Consider the following 18,236-nt stretch of genomic DNA (forward strand, 5'->3'; position numbering starts at 1 on the left):
GAGCTCCAGAGTTCCTCTGTGGAGATGGGAAAACCTTCCAGAAGGACAACCATCTCTGCAGCACTCCACCAATCAGGCCTTTATTGTAGAGTGGCCAGACGGAAGCCACTCCTCAGTAAAAGGCACATGACAGCCCGCTTGGAGTTTGCCAAAAGGCACCCAAAGGACTCTCAAACCATGAGAAACAAGATTCTCTGATCTGATGAAACCAAGATTGAACTCTTTGGCCTGAATGCCAAGCGTCACATCTGGAGGAAACCTGGCACAATCTCTACGGTGAAGCACGGTGGTGGCAGCATCATGCTGTGGGGATGTTTTTCAGCGGCAGGGACTGGGAGACTAGTCAGGATCAAGGCAAAGATGAACAGAGCAAAGTACAGAGAGATCCTTGATGAAAACCTGCTCCAGAGTGCTCAAGACCTCAGACTGGGGCGAAGGTTCACCTTACAACAGGACAACGACCCTAAGCACACAGCCAAGACAACACAGGAATGGCTTCGGGACAAGTCTCTTGAATGTCCTTGAGTGGCCCAGCCAGAGCCGGGACTTGAACCCGATCAAACATCTCTGGAGAGACCTGAAAATAGCTGTGCAGTGACGCTCCCCATCCTACCTGACAGAGCTTGAGAGGATCTGCAGAGAAGAATAGGAGAAACTCCCCAAATACTGGTGTGACAAGCTTGTAGCATCATACCCAAGAAGACTTGAGCATGTAATCGCTGCCAAAGGTGTTTCAACAAAGTACTGAGTAAAGGGTCTGAATACTTATGTAAATGTGATTTAAATTTTTTAGACATTGGCAAACAATTTGCATTGTCATTATGGGGTATTGTGTGTAGATTGATAAAGGTAAAAAAAACTATTTAATACATTTTAGAATAAGGCTGTAATGTTACAAAATGTGGAAAAAGTCAAGGGGTCTGAATACTTTCTGAATGCACTGCATGTACCAACTGTACTTGTTTCCTTACCTGCTTCCGTAGGCCAGCGCCCCTACATGCATATCCTTTGACATGAGACTTATTTTTCAGGTTGATCTTTACAAAGTTCGGGTCCGAGTTCTTGGTGGGTCTGGACAGATGGTGCGAAAGAAAAATCACATTAATACAAAACAATTAGATTATTAAAAATAAGATACAGTTATGACAATTACAGTCAATGAGGAATATGTATTTAAAAAGGGGCTCTCAAGAGTGCATAGATCAATTTGTAAATCTAAATAATATTGTTTGTTGAAATATTTAGTAGTCCAAGGGTAATATAGAGTATCACCCACTTAGGTCTCATAGTGTTGCTCCCCCTGTTCCTGGCAGCTTTGACATCTTCCTCATCCACCTCTCCTAGGAGGTTCTCCTGTGGAACTCTTGGTTTCTGCTTCACTGCTTCCTTCTCTGTGACATCACCATTCCCCTGCTCGCTAGCATTTCCATCACCTGTCTGAGCCTTCTTCTTCCTCGCTCTGGGGGCTTTTTTGGGACTCCTGCCATCAGCTGTAGCCTCTGTAACCTTTTTGGTTCTCCTCCTCTTTTTCACCGCCCCCTCTTTCTCTGTGTCGTCAGGGTTCACTCCATCTGTGTCGTGGTCCCTTTGCCTCTTTTTGCCCTTTTTCTTCGTACCTTTCTTCTCCGGCCTGAGCTCATCACCCTCAGCCTGCTGTGGTGGCTGCGTCGACACCTCCGCCTCCTCTTCAACTCTTCCTACCCGGCCCTTTCTGGCCCTTGCTCGAGATTTCTTGGCGGTGGTGGTGCCGACGGCTGTCTCTTCTGACGTTCCGCCCTCGGCCTGTCCTCTGAGACCTGGTCTGGTTTCTCCATCCTTTCCTTCTCCGGAGCCAGACCCTAATGAGGAGCGTTGTCCAGTGGACCGCAGACTGGCTGGGACTGCTGCAGACGTTACGCCACAACCAATTTTGGGCTGTTGCTCGTCTGAAAAAGGCAGAGCCTGTGGCATGGTACTCTTGGAAGCCCTCTCCCCCAGGAGAGTTGTCCCTTCGTTCTGCATGGAAGGTATGACAAAGGAACTGGCGGCACGTCCTGGGTTCTCTCCCTCGCCAACGCCTCCCCCTTTCGCCTGCGGTGATCCTACCGCCGACACCACGGCGAGAGACAAATTACCCACAACCGGCTTCTCCGCGACACCCACCTCGTCAAACACCTGACATCTCTCGAGCCAGCTGCTGTCTACAGAGGATAACCTCTTGGTGAAGGTCTGTCTGAGCTGCTGGGCCCGGCTTCCTGCCTGTCTGTCTGATGAGGATGCCCCCGCTGCAGGAGACCACAGCTTGGAGGGCGTGAAGGCTGGCAATGGCTCAAAGGGCTGCTGTGGGTGTTCTGTCCCTGTCTGCACTGGACAGGCCAGGAGGTGTGGACGTGTGTTGGCTGGCTTTAGCAGAGGGGATAACAGTGTATCGCTGCCTGCAGCACCAGCTGCAGGGTTTGGGCTCTGGCCGTCTTTCCAGGACTTCAGAGGTGTTCGACGTGGCGTGAACGACTTCTTCAGAGAAACCGGTCTCTCCTAGAAACAGTTTATAGTGCAGGAAAAAAAATTATATATTCAAAATGGCAGAGGTCCAAATTCCCCACATCTCCATCATCACGTTAACTAGCAATTGCAGTTTGCATTTTATACTAAACAGTCTTGGTCTATGTATGCAAAATCAAAATGTATGCAACAGAGTTTGCAAAAAACAACGTGTGGAACTGGACACAGCCAAACTACACACAGACTGTACCTTTGTTAGAGGTCCCAGGTTTGACTTGAGCTTCATGCCAAAGTACTGGGCCGAGGCTTGGAGGGACTCTCTGTCCTTGGGCGTCAGCGTCAGTTTGGGGGAAGCCATCGGCATGCTCTTACGATTCAGGTGAGTGCCCCAGCAATCGGATTCCTTCAAAGAGAAAACATTAAAAAGGGGTATTCTTCAACAACAAAAATAAATACAAAGTAATGTATTTAACTAGGCAAGTCAGTTAAGAACAAATTCTTATTTTCAATGACGGCCTACTGGGGAACGGTGGGTTAACTGCCTTGTTCAGGGGCAGAACAGATTTTTACCTTGTCAGCTCGGGGATTTGATCCAGCAACCTTTCGGTTACAAAGCGGCGAATGGGTATGTATCATTCATTTAAAAGTCAAAAGAACGTATGAAAGAAAATCACATATTGCCCCTTTAAAACACAGTTAACTAATAACTGTGGATGACAAGTGTTATAACAATATAATTACACTGAACCTACCTTCTCAGATGACGGAGTCTGTGCGGTAGGTGTTGGGTCTGTATGCCCATTGCTGCTGTTTTCTTTTGCTTGCTTGAGTGTTCGATATTCTTTGTAGAGCTCTGTGAAACACATGCAGAAACACAAAACTCAAAGCAATGCATTTTAGTAACTGAAATGAATTATAGAAGAATACCTGAGTCCTATTCAGTAGGCAGCAAACGGAAGAAAACCTGAATTTGTCCCATAAGAAACGTTTGTTTTTATTCATTTAAATCGGTTGAAAAATGTTTTGCTATGGTGATAACCAATGAATACAAGCCTGAGAGCAGCAACATTTCTCCCCTGTGTTTCAGATCTGATTTTTCAGCCAGTTAAAATATTGTCATGTACTTACTTTTAGCCTCTTCTGGGGCTCCGTCAATATCAACCTGAATAATAGGACACAACAGTGAGAAAGACTATACGAGTTAGTTACTGTAGGTCTCTGGTTAGTAATACATGATAATTGAATAGCTAATTACCTATAGCTAGTTAGCAAGCTAGATATAGTACCTTGTTAGGCTTTCTTTGATGTTCTTGAACAAATGACTGCTCCCAGGTTTTCAGAAGAATCTTCACATCATTGTATCGATCCATCACTCTGTAGGCATCAACGTTTGTTGAAATGACAAATAAGCAATATTATAAAATCGCCAGCGATTTCAAATGTTAGAGTTTGTGCAAGTTATCTAGCTAGTCAGTCAGGGATTTCAACTGTATCCAAACAGCTGGCTCTCATGACAGTAAAACTGCAAGTCAGACAATGCTATCATTCATTATAAACGTAAAGTAGCGACCTATTATTTTAGACAAGAGAGCCACATATGAGACTAGAAATGAAAACTTAGTAGGGCTGGGCGATATGGCCAAAATACCATATCACAGTATATATACAGTGGGGCAAAAAAGTATTTAGTCAGCCACCAATTGTGCAAGTTCTCCCACTTAAAAAGATGAGAGAGGCCTATAATTTTCATCATAGGTACACTTCAACTATGACAGACAAAATGTAGGATTTTTAATGTAGGATTGTAGGATTGTAGGACATTGTAGGATTTTTAATGAATTTATTTGCAAATTATGGTGGAAAATAAGTATTGTAAGATTTAGAGCCAACTTGCTAAGAAAATGTCATCAATACTGTTGCATAGACCATGTAGACTGGACGCAAGTGTCTCTGGTTGAGGAACATCACATGCACACCTTGAGTGACAGGGGACAAGGCTAGGTCTGTGTGGAAAGCGGCATATATATATATATATATATATAGAAAGAGAAAATTATTCCGTCCCAAATACACAACTACGGCAAAAGAACCAACAAAAACGGGTCACAAGTCCTGCAGCTCTGTACATAGTCAATGCTAGGCTTTGAGGAGACTCATATGGGAGGTACACCTATAGCTCATCTCTTGGCAGTAGTACCGTAGATGACTTTATCACTGACCTCAACCCAGAGTCCTTCAGAGTGTTCACAGTCAGCCCACTGACACCCCTATCAGATGACAGTCAGCCCACTGACACCCCTATCAGATGACAGTCAGCCCACTGACACCCCTATCAGATGACAGCAAAATCACAGTCTACATGAACAGAGCAATACTCAAATGACAGGTCATCAAAGCCAAAGGAACCGAGTAACATTAAGAAATGCTATAGATGGAAGGAAAGTAGTGTAGAAACCTACCAAAAAAACTATTAGGAAACAACAAATTCAAGCCCTTTTAGACAACTTCCTGGACAAAACATTTCACCGTAATAGTGAAGGTGTAAACCTGGCAGCAGAAAGCCTTAAAAGATTATTTGACCTCTCAGCTTCCCTATCAAATAAAAAAATGTCAAGCAGACAACCTAAGAACATTTTAAACAATGACAAATTGAGAAACCTATCCAACCAAAATCATAGAGACCCAGAAAACCTGAGTCAACACCTTCACTATGGTGAATCACTAAAACAATACAGAAAAACACTACGGAAAAAGAGGGAACAGCATGTCAGAAATCAGCTCAATGTAACCACTTTCAGGGAAAATTGGAACACACTAAACAAACAACAACACGAAGAGTTATCTATCCAAAATAGAGATGTATGGATAAAGCACTTCTCCAATCTTTTTGGCTTTTTAACAAAGAACAAACAGCAAAAACATATACATGATCAAATACAAATCTTAGAAATCAGCTATTAAAGACTACATGAACCCACTGGATTTTCCAATTACATTGAATGAACTACAGGACAAAATACAAACCCTTCAAGCCCAAAAGGCCTGTGGTGTTGATGGTATCCTAAGTAAAATAAAATATACAGACCACAATTTTCAATTGGCTATACTTAAAAAAAACAATATCATCCTCAGCTCTGGCATCTCCCCCAATATTTGGAACCATAGACTGATCACCCCGATGCACAAAAGTGGAGACAAATTTGACCCCAATAACTACCATGGGATATGGGTCAACAGCAACCTTGGGAAAATCCTCTGCATTATCATTAACAGCAGACTTGTACATTTCGTCAGTGAAAACAACGTACCGATCAAATATCAAATTGGCTTTTTACCAAATTTCCATATGACAGACCACATAGTCACCTTGCACACCATAACTGACAAACAAACAAACCAAAACAAAGGCAAAGTCTTCTGATGCTTTGTTTATTTTGTAAGCTGTGAAAGATCTGAGAGACGAGGCAAGAAGGGCCTTCTACACCATGGAAAAGGAACATAAAATGTAACATACCAATTAGGATCTGGTTAAAAAAATACTTGAATCAGTTATAGAACCCATTGCTTTTTATGGTTGTGAGGTCTGGGGTCACTCACCAACCAATAATTCACAAAATGGGACAAACACCAAATTGAGAGTCTGCATGCAGAATTAGGCCCGATACCCGCAAATGATCAAAATCCAGAAAGGAGACGTTCAATTCTAGAACCACCTAAAAGGAAGCGATTCCCAAACCTTCCATAAAGCCATCATCTACAGAGAGATGAACATAGAGACAAGTCCCCTAAGTAAGCTGGTCCTGGGGCTCTGCTCACAAACAGACCCCACAGAGCCCAAGGACACCAACACAATTAGACCCAACCAAATCATGAGAAAACACAAAGATAATTACTTGAGACATTGGAAAGAATTTACCAAAAAACAGAGCAAACTGGAATTATATTTGGCCCTAAACAGAGAGTACACAGTGGCAGAATACCTGACCACTGTGACTGACCCAAAATTAAGGAAAGCTTTGACTATGTACCGACTCAGTGAGCATGGCCTTGATATTGAGAGATGCCGCCTAGGCAGACCTGGCTCTCAAGAGAAAACACTGCCCACAAAATGATGTGGAAACGGAGCTGCACTTCCTGCCCCATTTATGACCATATCAGAGACACGCATTTCCCTCAGATTACACAGACCCACAAAGAATTCCAAAACAAATCCAATTTTGATAAACTCTCATATCTATTAGGTGAAATACCACTGTCTAATCACAGCATCAAGATTTGTGACATGTTGCCACAAAAAAAGGGCAACCAGTGAAGAAGAAACATTGTAAATGCAAACCATGTGTTAACTTATTTTCCCTTTTGTACTCCAACTATTTGCACATCATTATAACACTGTACATAGCCATAATATGTCATTTGAAATGTGTCTATTCCTTTAAAACTGAGTGTAATGTTACGGTTCATTTTTGACTGATTACTTAACTTTTGCAGAACTGACAATATGCACGCATTTTGCGTAACAACTACGCAATTATCTGTCCATGTACGCAGGTACGAGATCCTAGTTAAAAGTACGCAGAAATTAATAGGGCCTGATTTTTAAAAACATTGTAATGAAAAATAAATCCACTGAGTAAATCTAACATCCCGATTCTCGAGCTGCAACACACAGACATGTACGGAGTTGTGTCAACGGACGTGTATTAATCCCCATCATTATTCGACGTAGCTACCCCGTGTCTGCCCCTCCTCCTGTTTGTTGTGATGCTGAGTTTGCCGACCTTCAGCTGTACGTAAACACATGGACAAATCCCTTTTCGACCCAGTGTTGTGGATAGGTAAACACGAATTGTTTCAAGCTAACGTTAGCAAACATAATATGGACATTAAGTGGGCTCTAAAGTGCCAGCAGTTCACTCGCATTTGCTAGTGAAAGAAATTAAATGCAAATACGAAAAATAACTGGTCGCATTTGTGATATACATTTAATTCTGCGTCCCATTAGTTGTATTTTCCACGTAACATTACGAGGATCACGCAACCTGATAGACTAACTATGAACCACGTCACAAAAAACATTACAAACGTATAATAAAAAATTAATAAACATATTGGCATTAAATGGAGTCGGGAGTTTAGAAGACTGCGCGATGAAGAATGAATGTGTCAGGTATTAGCTATAGAGGCAATGCTTCTAAAATGTCTTTGCACTAGATTTGAGATTTTATCAATTTCTAAAATGATGTATGCGCTACAAAGAAATCCAATAGGCACCTTTACATAGGCTGAAACACCGGACTATTCTAGCGAACAACGTTCAGATTCCCTTTGCGGTAGCCTACTTAAGCTTTGTTTAGCCAGTTTGCGGTCTCTGTCGATGTGATCATTTGTTTTTATGTTTTCAAAATTAATTCGCTTTAAGTGTTGATTAGGAACCATGTCTAAAAAGCCAATACTTGCGAGCTGGCACTAGTGATTGGCCCTGTTTGAGAGGTGACAAGCGTTCCTCTACTATAGAGACTAAACTTGGGGGCCAAGGCAAGCTGGATCTGAAGACCTACGATGCATGTGTCAGAAACTTATTTTTTTCTGCAGTAGACTGACAACATGTTGCTGAAATGTCCATTTGAAGATGTGCTCCTCCATGCAGTGGCCAAATTCTCACCCCACAACTGTTTTTTCATGGCACGCTTTCCCTGGATTATTCCTGAGGGAGCCTCTGTTGATCTGGTGGAAGATGAGTTTAGACTCTTTGGCAACAACCTTTGAGCAGAGTCTGGTCAACATGCACACGGATCAGGCCTGGAGAGAAATCGGCACAATGAAAAAAAGGGGAGGGGGGACTCCCACCTTTCGGCTGTGATGCTGGGGATATTGGTCATATGCAATAAAGACTGCGAACGAATATTCAGTCTCGTTTCCAAGAACAAACTCCAGTACAGAGCCTCCCTCAGTATAGACATGCTGAGTGTCCTCGTTACCAAGAAGGTTTCAATGATTGCCAGAGGAACTGTTTGCCACAGAGAAATCTACCCCGATGCCCAGCTACGTAAGGCAAAATCTGCTAGCTACCAGGCAAATCTGTCTAGGAAATGATTTCCTGAACATTTGAAGGTCTCCAGAATATTTGTTCTCACCCACTGTTTCCACCATAGATTTATCGTTTTTATTATGGATAGCATGTCTATTTCATACTGATGCTCTGCTTCAAACATTTCTTATTCTTATCATAGAGTTAAAAAAGTATAATTGGATAAGACATTTGTACCTAAACAAACAACTTGTTATTTGTTTAATAAAATAAAAACAACTCCAAGAATAAAGGCCCTTTGTGTGTTCTTTCTAATTAGAGCTTGTTAGTGAATTTTACCATATGTATAAATGGAATGCTGTCAGGAAAGTATTCCAACCTTCTATAGACTTGATTTGGTCCAATTCTAGAATTGCGATCAGACTCACAAACAGCGCGTGCACGAGCGTGCGGGGGGAAAGAAAACCCCAAATTCCAATTTGCCGCGCGAGTCTACTACTCTAAAAAGTTGGACAGGGTTGGCAGGTCTGCTTTTGTTAATTATCTATTTAACTTGTTTTGGCAATGTAAACATATTGTAATGAACTGGCTACATCATAAAGGAACAATTGTCCAGACAGAGAATTGAGTTTACGAATGTCCTGTTTATCAACATACGCTACTGTTTGGCCGTAGCCCACGCCAAATAAATGAAAGATACCCTATAAAAAAAAAAAACACCACCACTCCACCAGGATGCCCGGCATCAGAACATTCCAGGCATTCCCGTGATTGACAGATAACAGGTTGATTGGCATGTCGGACCCCGCGAACACTGGGTACTGGTAAGTACAACACAACCAACTAATAAAATAACGCACAGCTGTCTATGCGAGTCGCTACAATATGTGTCCCATGCCAACAAAGCCCTTTGAATTGATTTCAATTGAGTTGAGTGAGAGGACTCAAGTAGCGAAGTAAACTATAAAAATGGACGTTACACACGGTGTATCACATTTTCTTTTAAAACATTAAAATACCTTTATAGAAGGTAAAGTAAAAACACAATCCCGTCCGTGCATCAATACTGGTATATCGTAACATACAGTGTAGTATAGCGCCCACCCCTAAAATGTAGGCAAAAAAACAACGGGTTAATTTAAAAACATCTTTGCTACAACAGTGGGTTCAAAAAGTCCCAATATACCGTAATCTCAAGCAAAATAAATTCGAAGTTTCTTACTTGTCTGCTGGCAATAAGAATCCTAAACGCTGCTTTGAAAGAGCCTAAATGAGCTTCTTACACCAGGAGAATATGTCGTGCTGAGCATATGTTGTTTCCACTATTTTAGCGCGCTTTAAAATGACATGCAGTAATCTACCAATCGAAAGGCTGCTGAGAAAAGGAAACCAATCAGAACTAAGGATTACCTTTGGAAGCGGATATATCTATATTATCTGTAAGCCTATTGGAGACGCAAAATGTCAAATGCGGAAGTACTTATTTATCAGCGTGGAACGGCCCATGTGAATGAGGTGAGTGTGCGTCATAATAAACTTTTGATCAATGTCGTTTGATCAATGTTACAGAACCATACGATTGGTTTTAAATCCAGAAATATGTATCAAGCCAGCTAACTACGTTGTTTTCTACACTTTTAACAGTCAAGGAATTCGGGTGGTTTTATATCGCCTGAGATATAGAAACTAACGTGAACTCATGTTCGACCGGCTAGCTAGCACGATCGAAAGGACTCAGATATGATTATGCTATGTGACAGAATGAGTTTAATGTAACTATTACTGACTTTGTAATTTATATTCACCATGTATGTTTATATTGTGTTCTAGCTACATTGTATCTAGCCAGTTATCATTGGTCTAATTTTCCTCTCTGTCTTTGTAGCAAGCTTTCTTTACACTTGTGGAATTGTAACCCTGTATCTTGTGACTGTCAACTTTTGGATTAGTGAAGATTTGGATTGACCATCACACATTGCCTGTCCACCATCATGCTGAGTGACGTGGAGGCAAAAGAGCTGCTGTCCTTCCTCACCCTGAACACCAGGCCGGACGTCAAGGGCCAGGCCACAGAGTACATTCTGGGCCTATCTGGCAACAGGGACGGCTGTCGCTACCTACAGTCAAAACCTGACTTCCTTAAAGCCCTGGTGACCCTCACCACCGACCCCTCTATCGCTATCGTCAAAGACTGTTACCACTCTCTCATCAACCTCTCGGCTGATGAGACCATGCACCAACCGCTGGTGAAGGACGCTGACTTTCTCCCTATGTTGTTTAAAAACCTCCTGGACCCAGAGTTTATGTTTGCAGACCGTATCTGTACGATCCTTACTAACCTGTCGCGGCACGTGAAGACGTGTAAAGAGGTGTTTAAGGCTATGCAGGAGCAGGAGATAGGTCTGACACAGATAGTGGAAATCTTCTGCACTGAGGGCTACAATAAGCAGGTGTCGCTCCATTACCTGGGCCCCCTCCTCTCCAACTTGACTCAGCTGCCGGAGACCAGACACTTTATCCTGGATAGGGAGAGGTCAGTGGCTGGGCGCTTAGCTCATGAGATCCAGGTTTAGCCTAGGCTAGGTTATGTCTTTTGACTTTTCTCATCATCTGGTAATACATGCTATACATGCCTAAAGAGATGTCAAACTTCCTGCCCAATAAGTGTTACCTGTCTGTTCCCTGTCCAATGATGATGCCTGTTCTTTGTGTGTATGTTTCATGGTCCACAGGTGTGTAGTGCAGAGACTCCTTCCCTACGTACAATACGAGGCCTCCACAATCAGACGAGGGGGAGTCATTGGCACTCTGAGAAATTGTTGCTTTGACCATGGTAAGGGATGAAAAGACACACACATACATGTTAATGGCTGTAGGACAGTCAGTTTTAACCTTCCTAGTTCATGCCCCGTTTTGTGTTGAATTGAAGAGGATTCATTTTCGGTAAACGTTCTAGCTATTTTGACCTTGTTACATATGTTTTCAAGAAAGGGTAAGAGAATAAAAGTTCCTGATTTGGATATCTTACGATTTCCCCCAGCTCATCATGAGTGGTTGCTGAGTGATACAGTGGACATTCTGCCTTTCCTGTTGCTGCCTCTCGCTGGGCCTGAGGAACTGTCTGACGAGGAGAATGAAGGTAAGGAGGACACCACGGCATGGCAAAGTGTTTCTCATCTCCCTGCAGAATAGACAGGATCCAGCTGTAGCCGACAGCGTATCATGTACTGTACCAGGCACTGTGATTTCAGATGTTTCAACAGTCCTTAAATACACCCTCGGCCCTAAGGAATAGGGTGAAGTTGTTTTTTTCTAGTTAGTATGCACTACTAACAATAACAATGGGGCGGCAGGTAGCCTAGTGGTTAGAGCATTGGACAAGTAACCGAAAGGTTGCAAGATCGAATCCCCGAGCTGACAAGGTAAAAATCTGTCGTTCTGCCCCTGAACAAGGCAGTTAACCCACTGTTCCTAGGCCGTCATTGAAAATAAGAATTTGTTCTTAACTGACTTGCCTAGTTAAATAAAGATAAAATAAAAAAGTAGCAGGTTAGTTAGTTACACACTGATATAACAGGTTAGTTAGTAGACACTGATATTTTTTTTTTTTTTTCACCTTTATTTAACCAGGTAGGCCAGTTGAGAACAAGTTCTGGCCAAGATAAAGCAAAGCAGTGTGACACAAACAACAACAGAGTTACACATGGAATAAGCAAATTTACAGTCAATAACACAATAGAAATGTCTATATACAGTGTGTGCAAATGAAGTAAGATTAGGGGGGTAAGGCAATAAATAGTCCGTCGTGGCGAAATAATTACAATTTTGCAAATTAACACTGGAGTGATAGATGTGCAGAAGATGAATGTGCAAGTAGAGATACTGGGGTGCAAAGGAGCAAAACATATAATAACAATATGGGAATGAGGTAGTTGGATGGGCTATTTACAGATGAGCTATGTACAGGTACAATTATCTGTAAGCTGCTCTGATAGCTGATGCTTAAAGCTACTGAGGGAGATATGAGTCTCTAGCTTCAGTGATTTTTGCAATTCATTAGTCATTGGCAGCAGAGTGCTGGAAGGAAAGGCGGCCAAAGTAGGACTTGACTTTGGGGGTGACCAGTGAAATATACCTGCTGGAGCGCGTGCTACAGGTGGGTGCTGCTATGGTGACCAGTGAGCTGAGATAAGGTGGGGCTTTACCTAGCAAGGACTTATAGTTGACCTGGAGCCAGTGGGTTTGGCGATGAATATGAAGCGAGGGCCAGCCAACGAGAGCATACGGGTCGCAGTGGTGGGTAGTATGTGGGGCTTTGGTGACGAAACGGATGGCACTGTGATAGACTGCATCCATTTTGCTGAGTAGAATGTTGGAGGCTATTTTGTAAATGACATCGCCGAAGTCAAGGATCGGTAGGATAGTCAGTTTTACATGGGTATGTTTGGCAGCATGAGTGAAGGATGCTTTGTTGTGAAATAGGAAGCCGATTCTAGATTTAATTTTGTATTGGATGCTTAATGTGAGTCTGGAAGGAGAGTTTACAGTCTAACCAGACACCTAGGTATTTGTAGTTGTCCACATATTCTAAGTCAGAACCGTCCAGAGTAGTGATGCTAGGCGGGCGGGTAGGTGCGGGCAGCGATCGGTTGAAGAGCATGCATTTAGTTGTACTTGTATTTAAGAGCAATTGGAGGCCACGGAAGGAGAGTTGTATGGCATTGAAGTTCGTCTGGAGGTTAGTTAACAGTGTCCAAAGAAGGGCCAGAATTATACAGAATGGTGTCGTCTGCGTAGAGGTGGATCAGAGAATCACCAGCTGCAAGAGCGACATCATTGATGTATACAGAGAAAAGAGTATGCCTGAGAATTGAACCCTGTGGCACCCCCATAGAGAATGCCAGAGGTCCTCCGATTTGACACACTGAACTCTATCTGAGAAGTAGTTGGTGAACCAGGCGAGGCAGTCATTTGAGAAACCAAGGCTGTCTGCCGATAAGAATGTGGTAATTGACAGAGTCAAACGTTTTGGCCAGGTCGATGAATACGGCTGCACAGTATAGTCTTTTGTCGATGGCAATTATGATATCGTTTAGGACCTTGAGCGTGGCTAAGGTGCACCCATGACCAGCTTGGAAACCAGATTGCATAGCGGAGAAGGTACGGTGGAATTCGAAATGGTCGGTGATCTGTTTGTTAACTTGGCTTTCGAAGACCTTAAAAAGGCAGGGTAGGACAGATATAGGTCTGTAACAGTTTGGGTCTAGAGTGTCTCCCCCTTTGAAGAGGGGGATGACCGCGGCAGCTTTCCAATCTTTGGGGATCTCAGATGATACGAAAGAGAGGTTGAACAGGCTAGTAATAGTGGTTGCAACAATTGCGGTGGATAATTTTAGGAGGGTCCAGATTGTCTAGCCCAGTTGATTTGTAGGGGTCCAGATTTTGTAGCTCTTTCAGAACATCAGCTATCTGGATTTGGGTGAAGGAGAAATGGTGGGGGCTTGTGCAAGTTGCCGGGGGGGGGGGGGGGGGGGGGGGGGGGGGGGGGGGGGTTGCAGAGCTGTTGGGGGTAGCCAGGTGGAAAGCAAGTCCAGCCGTAGAAAAATGCTTATTGAAATTCTCGTAGATTTATCAGTGGTGACCGTGTTTCCTAGCCTCAGTGCAGTGGGCAGCTGGTTATATAACAGGTTAGTTGGTAGACGCTGACATAACAGGTTAGTTGGTAGACGCTGACATAACCGGTTAGTTGGTAGACGCTGACATAACCGGTTAGTTGGTAGACGCTGACATAACCGGTTAGTTGGTAGACGATGACATAACCGGTTAGTTGGTAGACGATGACATAACCGGTTAGTTGGTAGACGATGACATAACCGGTTAGTTGGTAGATGCTGACATAACCGGTTAGTTGGTAAACGCTGACATAACCGGTTAGAGCAGTGATATTCAAATGTTTCAGCGAGGATCCCATTTTTTGGGGGGGGACAGAATTTCTGGGTCACCGTTTTTTCCCCCCAAGAATTTCTTGCGATCCCACCCCAAATCTAATGACGACCTTAAAATCATGAAATTGAGTTTTACAACAAATAACCTTCAATTTATATAATTTTTTAGCTCTTATCAAAATGAATAAAAACCAATAAATACGTTTACTCAATACTATTTCATTTCAAATTGTCCTTCTCAAAAAACGTTTGTATATTTTCTGTCCTTGAGCTGTTCTTGCCTATTAATGTTCTGTATTGTCATATTCTGTATGGACCCCAGGAAGAGTATCTGCTGCTTTCGCAACAGCTAATGGGGATCCTAACAAAAAGTATTGTTGCCCCCCCCCCAAAAAAAAACAAACATTTTGGCGACCCCGCTGTAGTTCCCTCGATTTTGAGTCAGTTTGACATTTTACCCACTAATGGTTAGGATTAGGGGAAGGGAAGATAATCCTAGATCTATACCTAGGGGTAACTTCAGAGCTCATTCCTATTTCCAGCTGCAACAGGAAATCATTGTGCCTGTGACATGAGCATGTCTGCTGCAGTTGCCCTCTCCTCCATAGGGCGCAATGTGTTTGTTCTGTGCAGATGGCAGGTGGAATTTCAAGGCACTGTGTATTTGTCCCCACCTTGTGCATGGAGAGTTGATCAAAAATGTACATCACAATAACGTCAGAGGGACCCAAATAGAAAATGTTGAAGATCCTTCCAAGGAAGTTGTGAATCTGTGCTGTACTCAGCCCGGGGTTCAATTTTAAAGGCGGTGGTCACGTAAAAATAGTTTAACATTTTTCATTTGTTTTGATGTTTATTAGTCTTGTGGCACATGGCCACGTTAACTAGTCTTTATAGAAGGCTACACAGCCTGAGATGCTAGAGAAGAATTCATAAAGAGAGGGTGTGCGTCACAAGGCCCACAGTTTGTACTGTGAACAACATGCATTGATTAAAACACTTCAACTCCTTGATATAGCCTACTGCTAATGTAATACAGTAAGATATCTGCATTAAAATGTAGCCTAATACTGATGGTACATTATTCCTATTCAATGAAGGGTTACCCGTCGACCTCCAGTACTTGCCAGAGGACAAGAAAAGAGAGGAGGATCCCGACATTCGCAAGATGCTCATTGAGACCATGATACTGGTTGGTGTACCCAGGAGTCAATACCAAGCTTCCACCAACACTTCAAATCAAAGCTTATTTGTCACATTTACTGTTTTGCAGATGTTACCGCAGGTGCAACGAAATGCTTTGTTTCTGGCTCCAAACACTTAACCATCTTTGTCACTAAACCAGAAAAGCTCTTTCTGTATAACCCAAACGGATTTTAACAGCTGGAAATACTCCTAACTTGACGTTTTTCTCTTGATGCACCCAGCTGACTGCTACCAAAGTGGGCCGGCAGTTTCTGAAGGCCAAGAACACCTATGCCATCATGAGGGAGTTCCACAACTGGGAAAAGGAACCTCACGTAGCCGCTGCTTGTGAGAAGTTTATACAGGTAAACTACGAATATGCACAGAGTATACCAAACATTAGGAACACCTTCCTAATATTGAGTTGCACCTCTTTTTGCCCTCAGAACAGCCTCAATTCGTTAGGGCATGGACTCTATAAGGTGTCAAGCGTTCCACAGGGATGCTGGCCCATGTTGACTCCAATGCTTCTCACAGTTGTTATGTTGGCTGGATGTCCATTGGGTGGTGGACCATTCTTGATACACATGGGAAACTGTTGAACATGAAAAACCCAGCAGCGTTGCAGTTCTTGACACAAACCAGTGTGCCTGGGACCTACTACCATACCCCGTTCAAATGCACTTAAATGTTGTGTCTTGGCCATTCACCCTCTGAATGGCACACATACACAATCCATGTCTCAATTGTCTCAAGGCTTAAAAATCCTTCTTTAACTTGTCCCCTCCCCTTCATCTACATTGATTTGTAGTGGATTTAACAAGTGATCATTGCTTTTGCCTGTCATGGAAAGAGCAGGTGTCCTTAATGTTTTGTGTACTCTGTGTATAATTTACAGTAATTTAATGTGTGTTAGGTTTGTACTAAGATCAACAAACGGTTGCTGTAATTCTGAAGCAGACCTCTGCAGTTAGGGTTTAGGTTTACCCTATTAAATCAACCCAGAGCAACCTCATGGTGAGCTGTTGCTGCGTTATTCACAAACAAGTCCAGATTTTCCAGCTGTCGTCATGGCACCATGGTAACCAGTACGTTCGGGAATTGCATGGCTTCTTGTTGTGCTTGGTAAGACACCCCAGTCTACAATCCCAATTAATCTCATGACATGTCAATACTCTGAGTGCTGAAATTTACAGCAGCGGCTGACTGAGAAAATGTAAACTGTATCCCAAATGGCACCCTAGTCCCTACATAGTGCACTACTTTTAACCAGGGCCCTGTGGGGCTCTATGGGCTTTGGGCAAAAGTAGTGTACTATAGGGATCCATTTAGGACACACAGGATGTTCTGATTGGCTGGGAAAAGCTTCCACTGTTCCTTCCCTGCATAGTGCCTGCTCTGCAGTGGCATTCTGGTAGTGGGGAACGACTGAGTGGAAAAGATGTCACTCGGTCTTGGATGAAACCCCCTGATACACTCCATACAGCTAGGAGATCCCTTTTGAGTTCTGGTCCAGAGGTACGAGTTCAGTCTTTAGCTACCCAGACAGTTTAATCGCAGTCATAAAGCATATAAATCTAGCGAGTTGAAATCTGAGCATGATATTTATCTAAGATTAATGGTCTTTTTATGCTGAATCTTGCGCTTAACAAGGCTGTAACATTTTATTTTGACGTTTCTTGAGCTAATTTGTTGTCAATTCCAGTCTGTAGTAATGTTGAGGATGTCGTTGGAATATTTTGCTCTATAGTTTTTTCACTTAAAGTAAGTCTTTCTTAATGTGTTTGCCACCAGCATTGATGTATCCTTTGTATGTGCACGTCTCTCTCTGTCAGGTGCTGATCGGGGACGAACCGGAGCCAGGCATGGAGAACTTGTTGGAGGTGGAGATTCCTGAGGATATGGAGGTGAAGCTCAAAGACATGGATGCCAAGGAGCAGGAGCAGTTGGAGAAGGAGCAGGAAGATCTGTTAAATCCAGACAAGCCCCAGCAGTGTGCAGGCATAGTGAGGATGATGTAGCAGGGAGGTCTTTTCTACATTTCATCTGAGCCACCATCTGATGAACAATGGAACCAAACCAACTGCTGAACAGAAGATCATTCTTGCCATCACAACAACAAACTTGCATGTAAACAGGAGTCGGGAAGGACTGTGTTGTATTTTCACATAATATAAATTCAGACAACAGAAGTCAAGTAACCATTAAAATAATTTTGTTTTTAACGAAAAGAGTGTGTCCTTGATTTATTTTCTGTAGGAACCCCAAAATGTTTGAGTCCCAAATGGAATCATGTTTGAGCCCACAGTAGTCCATGGTAACATAATCCATGGTTAGCAGCCGCTAGGCTAGTAGCCAGGAGTAGGAATCCTCAGGCTGCTGTCAGACAGTTTACCTGAGAAGCTGTGCAGCTGCCGGTTGGGCTGCTGGTCCTTATGGGCTGAGCCAGGCTTCCTAATGTTAGGTAGGTTGTGGAAGGGCTTGGGGGTGGAGGGCTGCCACTGTAACAGCTTCTAAATCAGGTCCTGGCAGCCTGGAGGGGCACACAGCCAGGGGACATTAGAACTACAGCTCTTTATGGCAAAGTAGTTTCA

At 43.1% G+C, this 18,236-nt stretch overlaps 2 protein-coding genes across 3 annotated transcripts in view; one reads left to right on the forward strand and one right to left on the reverse strand.

Annotated features, from left to right (window-relative positions):
* Positions 1-9,796, reverse strand: part of LOC120022019 (ATP-dependent DNA helicase Q4-like) — a 32,846-nt gene extending 23,050 nt beyond the window's left edge. Inside the window, exons 1-7 of the mRNA XM_038965820.1 lie at positions 9,735-9,796; positions 3,768-3,855; positions 3,610-3,643; positions 3,234-3,334; positions 2,732-2,884; positions 1,277-2,514; positions 972-1,071 (exon numbers count right to left, since the gene is read on the reverse strand). Of these exons, the coding sequence (XP_038821748.1) occupies positions 972-1,071; positions 1,277-2,514; positions 2,732-2,884; positions 3,234-3,334; positions 3,610-3,643; positions 3,768-3,851 (1,710 nt within the window). The 5' untranslated portion in view covers positions 3,852-3,855; positions 9,735-9,796. The remainder of the gene's footprint in view (positions 1-971; positions 1,072-1,276; positions 2,515-2,731; positions 2,885-3,233; positions 3,335-3,609; positions 3,644-3,767; positions 3,856-9,734) is intronic.
* Positions 9,797-9,988: 192 nt separating this feature from the next.
* LOC120022643 (protein HGH1 homolog) lies at positions 9,989-17,873 on the forward strand. 2 transcript variants are annotated; one of them, XM_038966618.1, is made up of 7 exons: positions 9,989-10,027; positions 10,398-11,045; positions 11,245-11,345; positions 11,553-11,651; positions 15,558-15,649; positions 15,885-16,007; positions 17,478-17,873. In XM_038966618.1, the coding sequence occupies exons 2-7, from the start codon at positions 10,504-10,506 to the stop codon at positions 17,661-17,663; spliced, it is 1,143 nt and encodes a 380-aa protein (XP_038822546.1). In that variant the 5' UTR covers positions 9,989-10,027; positions 10,398-10,503; the 3' UTR covers positions 17,664-17,873. The 2 variants fall into 2 exon arrangements, with proteins under 2 accessions (XP_038822546.1, XP_038822547.1); XM_038966619.1 differs by lacking the exon at positions 9,989-10,027 and adding an exon at positions 10,035-10,284.
* The last annotated feature ends 363 nt before the right edge of the window (positions 17,874-18,236 follow it).

The sequence above is a fragment of the Salvelinus namaycush genome, chromosome 27 (assembly GCF_016432855.1).
Source record: "Salvelinus namaycush isolate Seneca chromosome 27, SaNama_1.0, whole genome shotgun sequence".
NCBI lineage: Eukaryota > Metazoa > Chordata > Actinopteri > Salmoniformes > Salmonidae > Salvelinus > Salvelinus namaycush.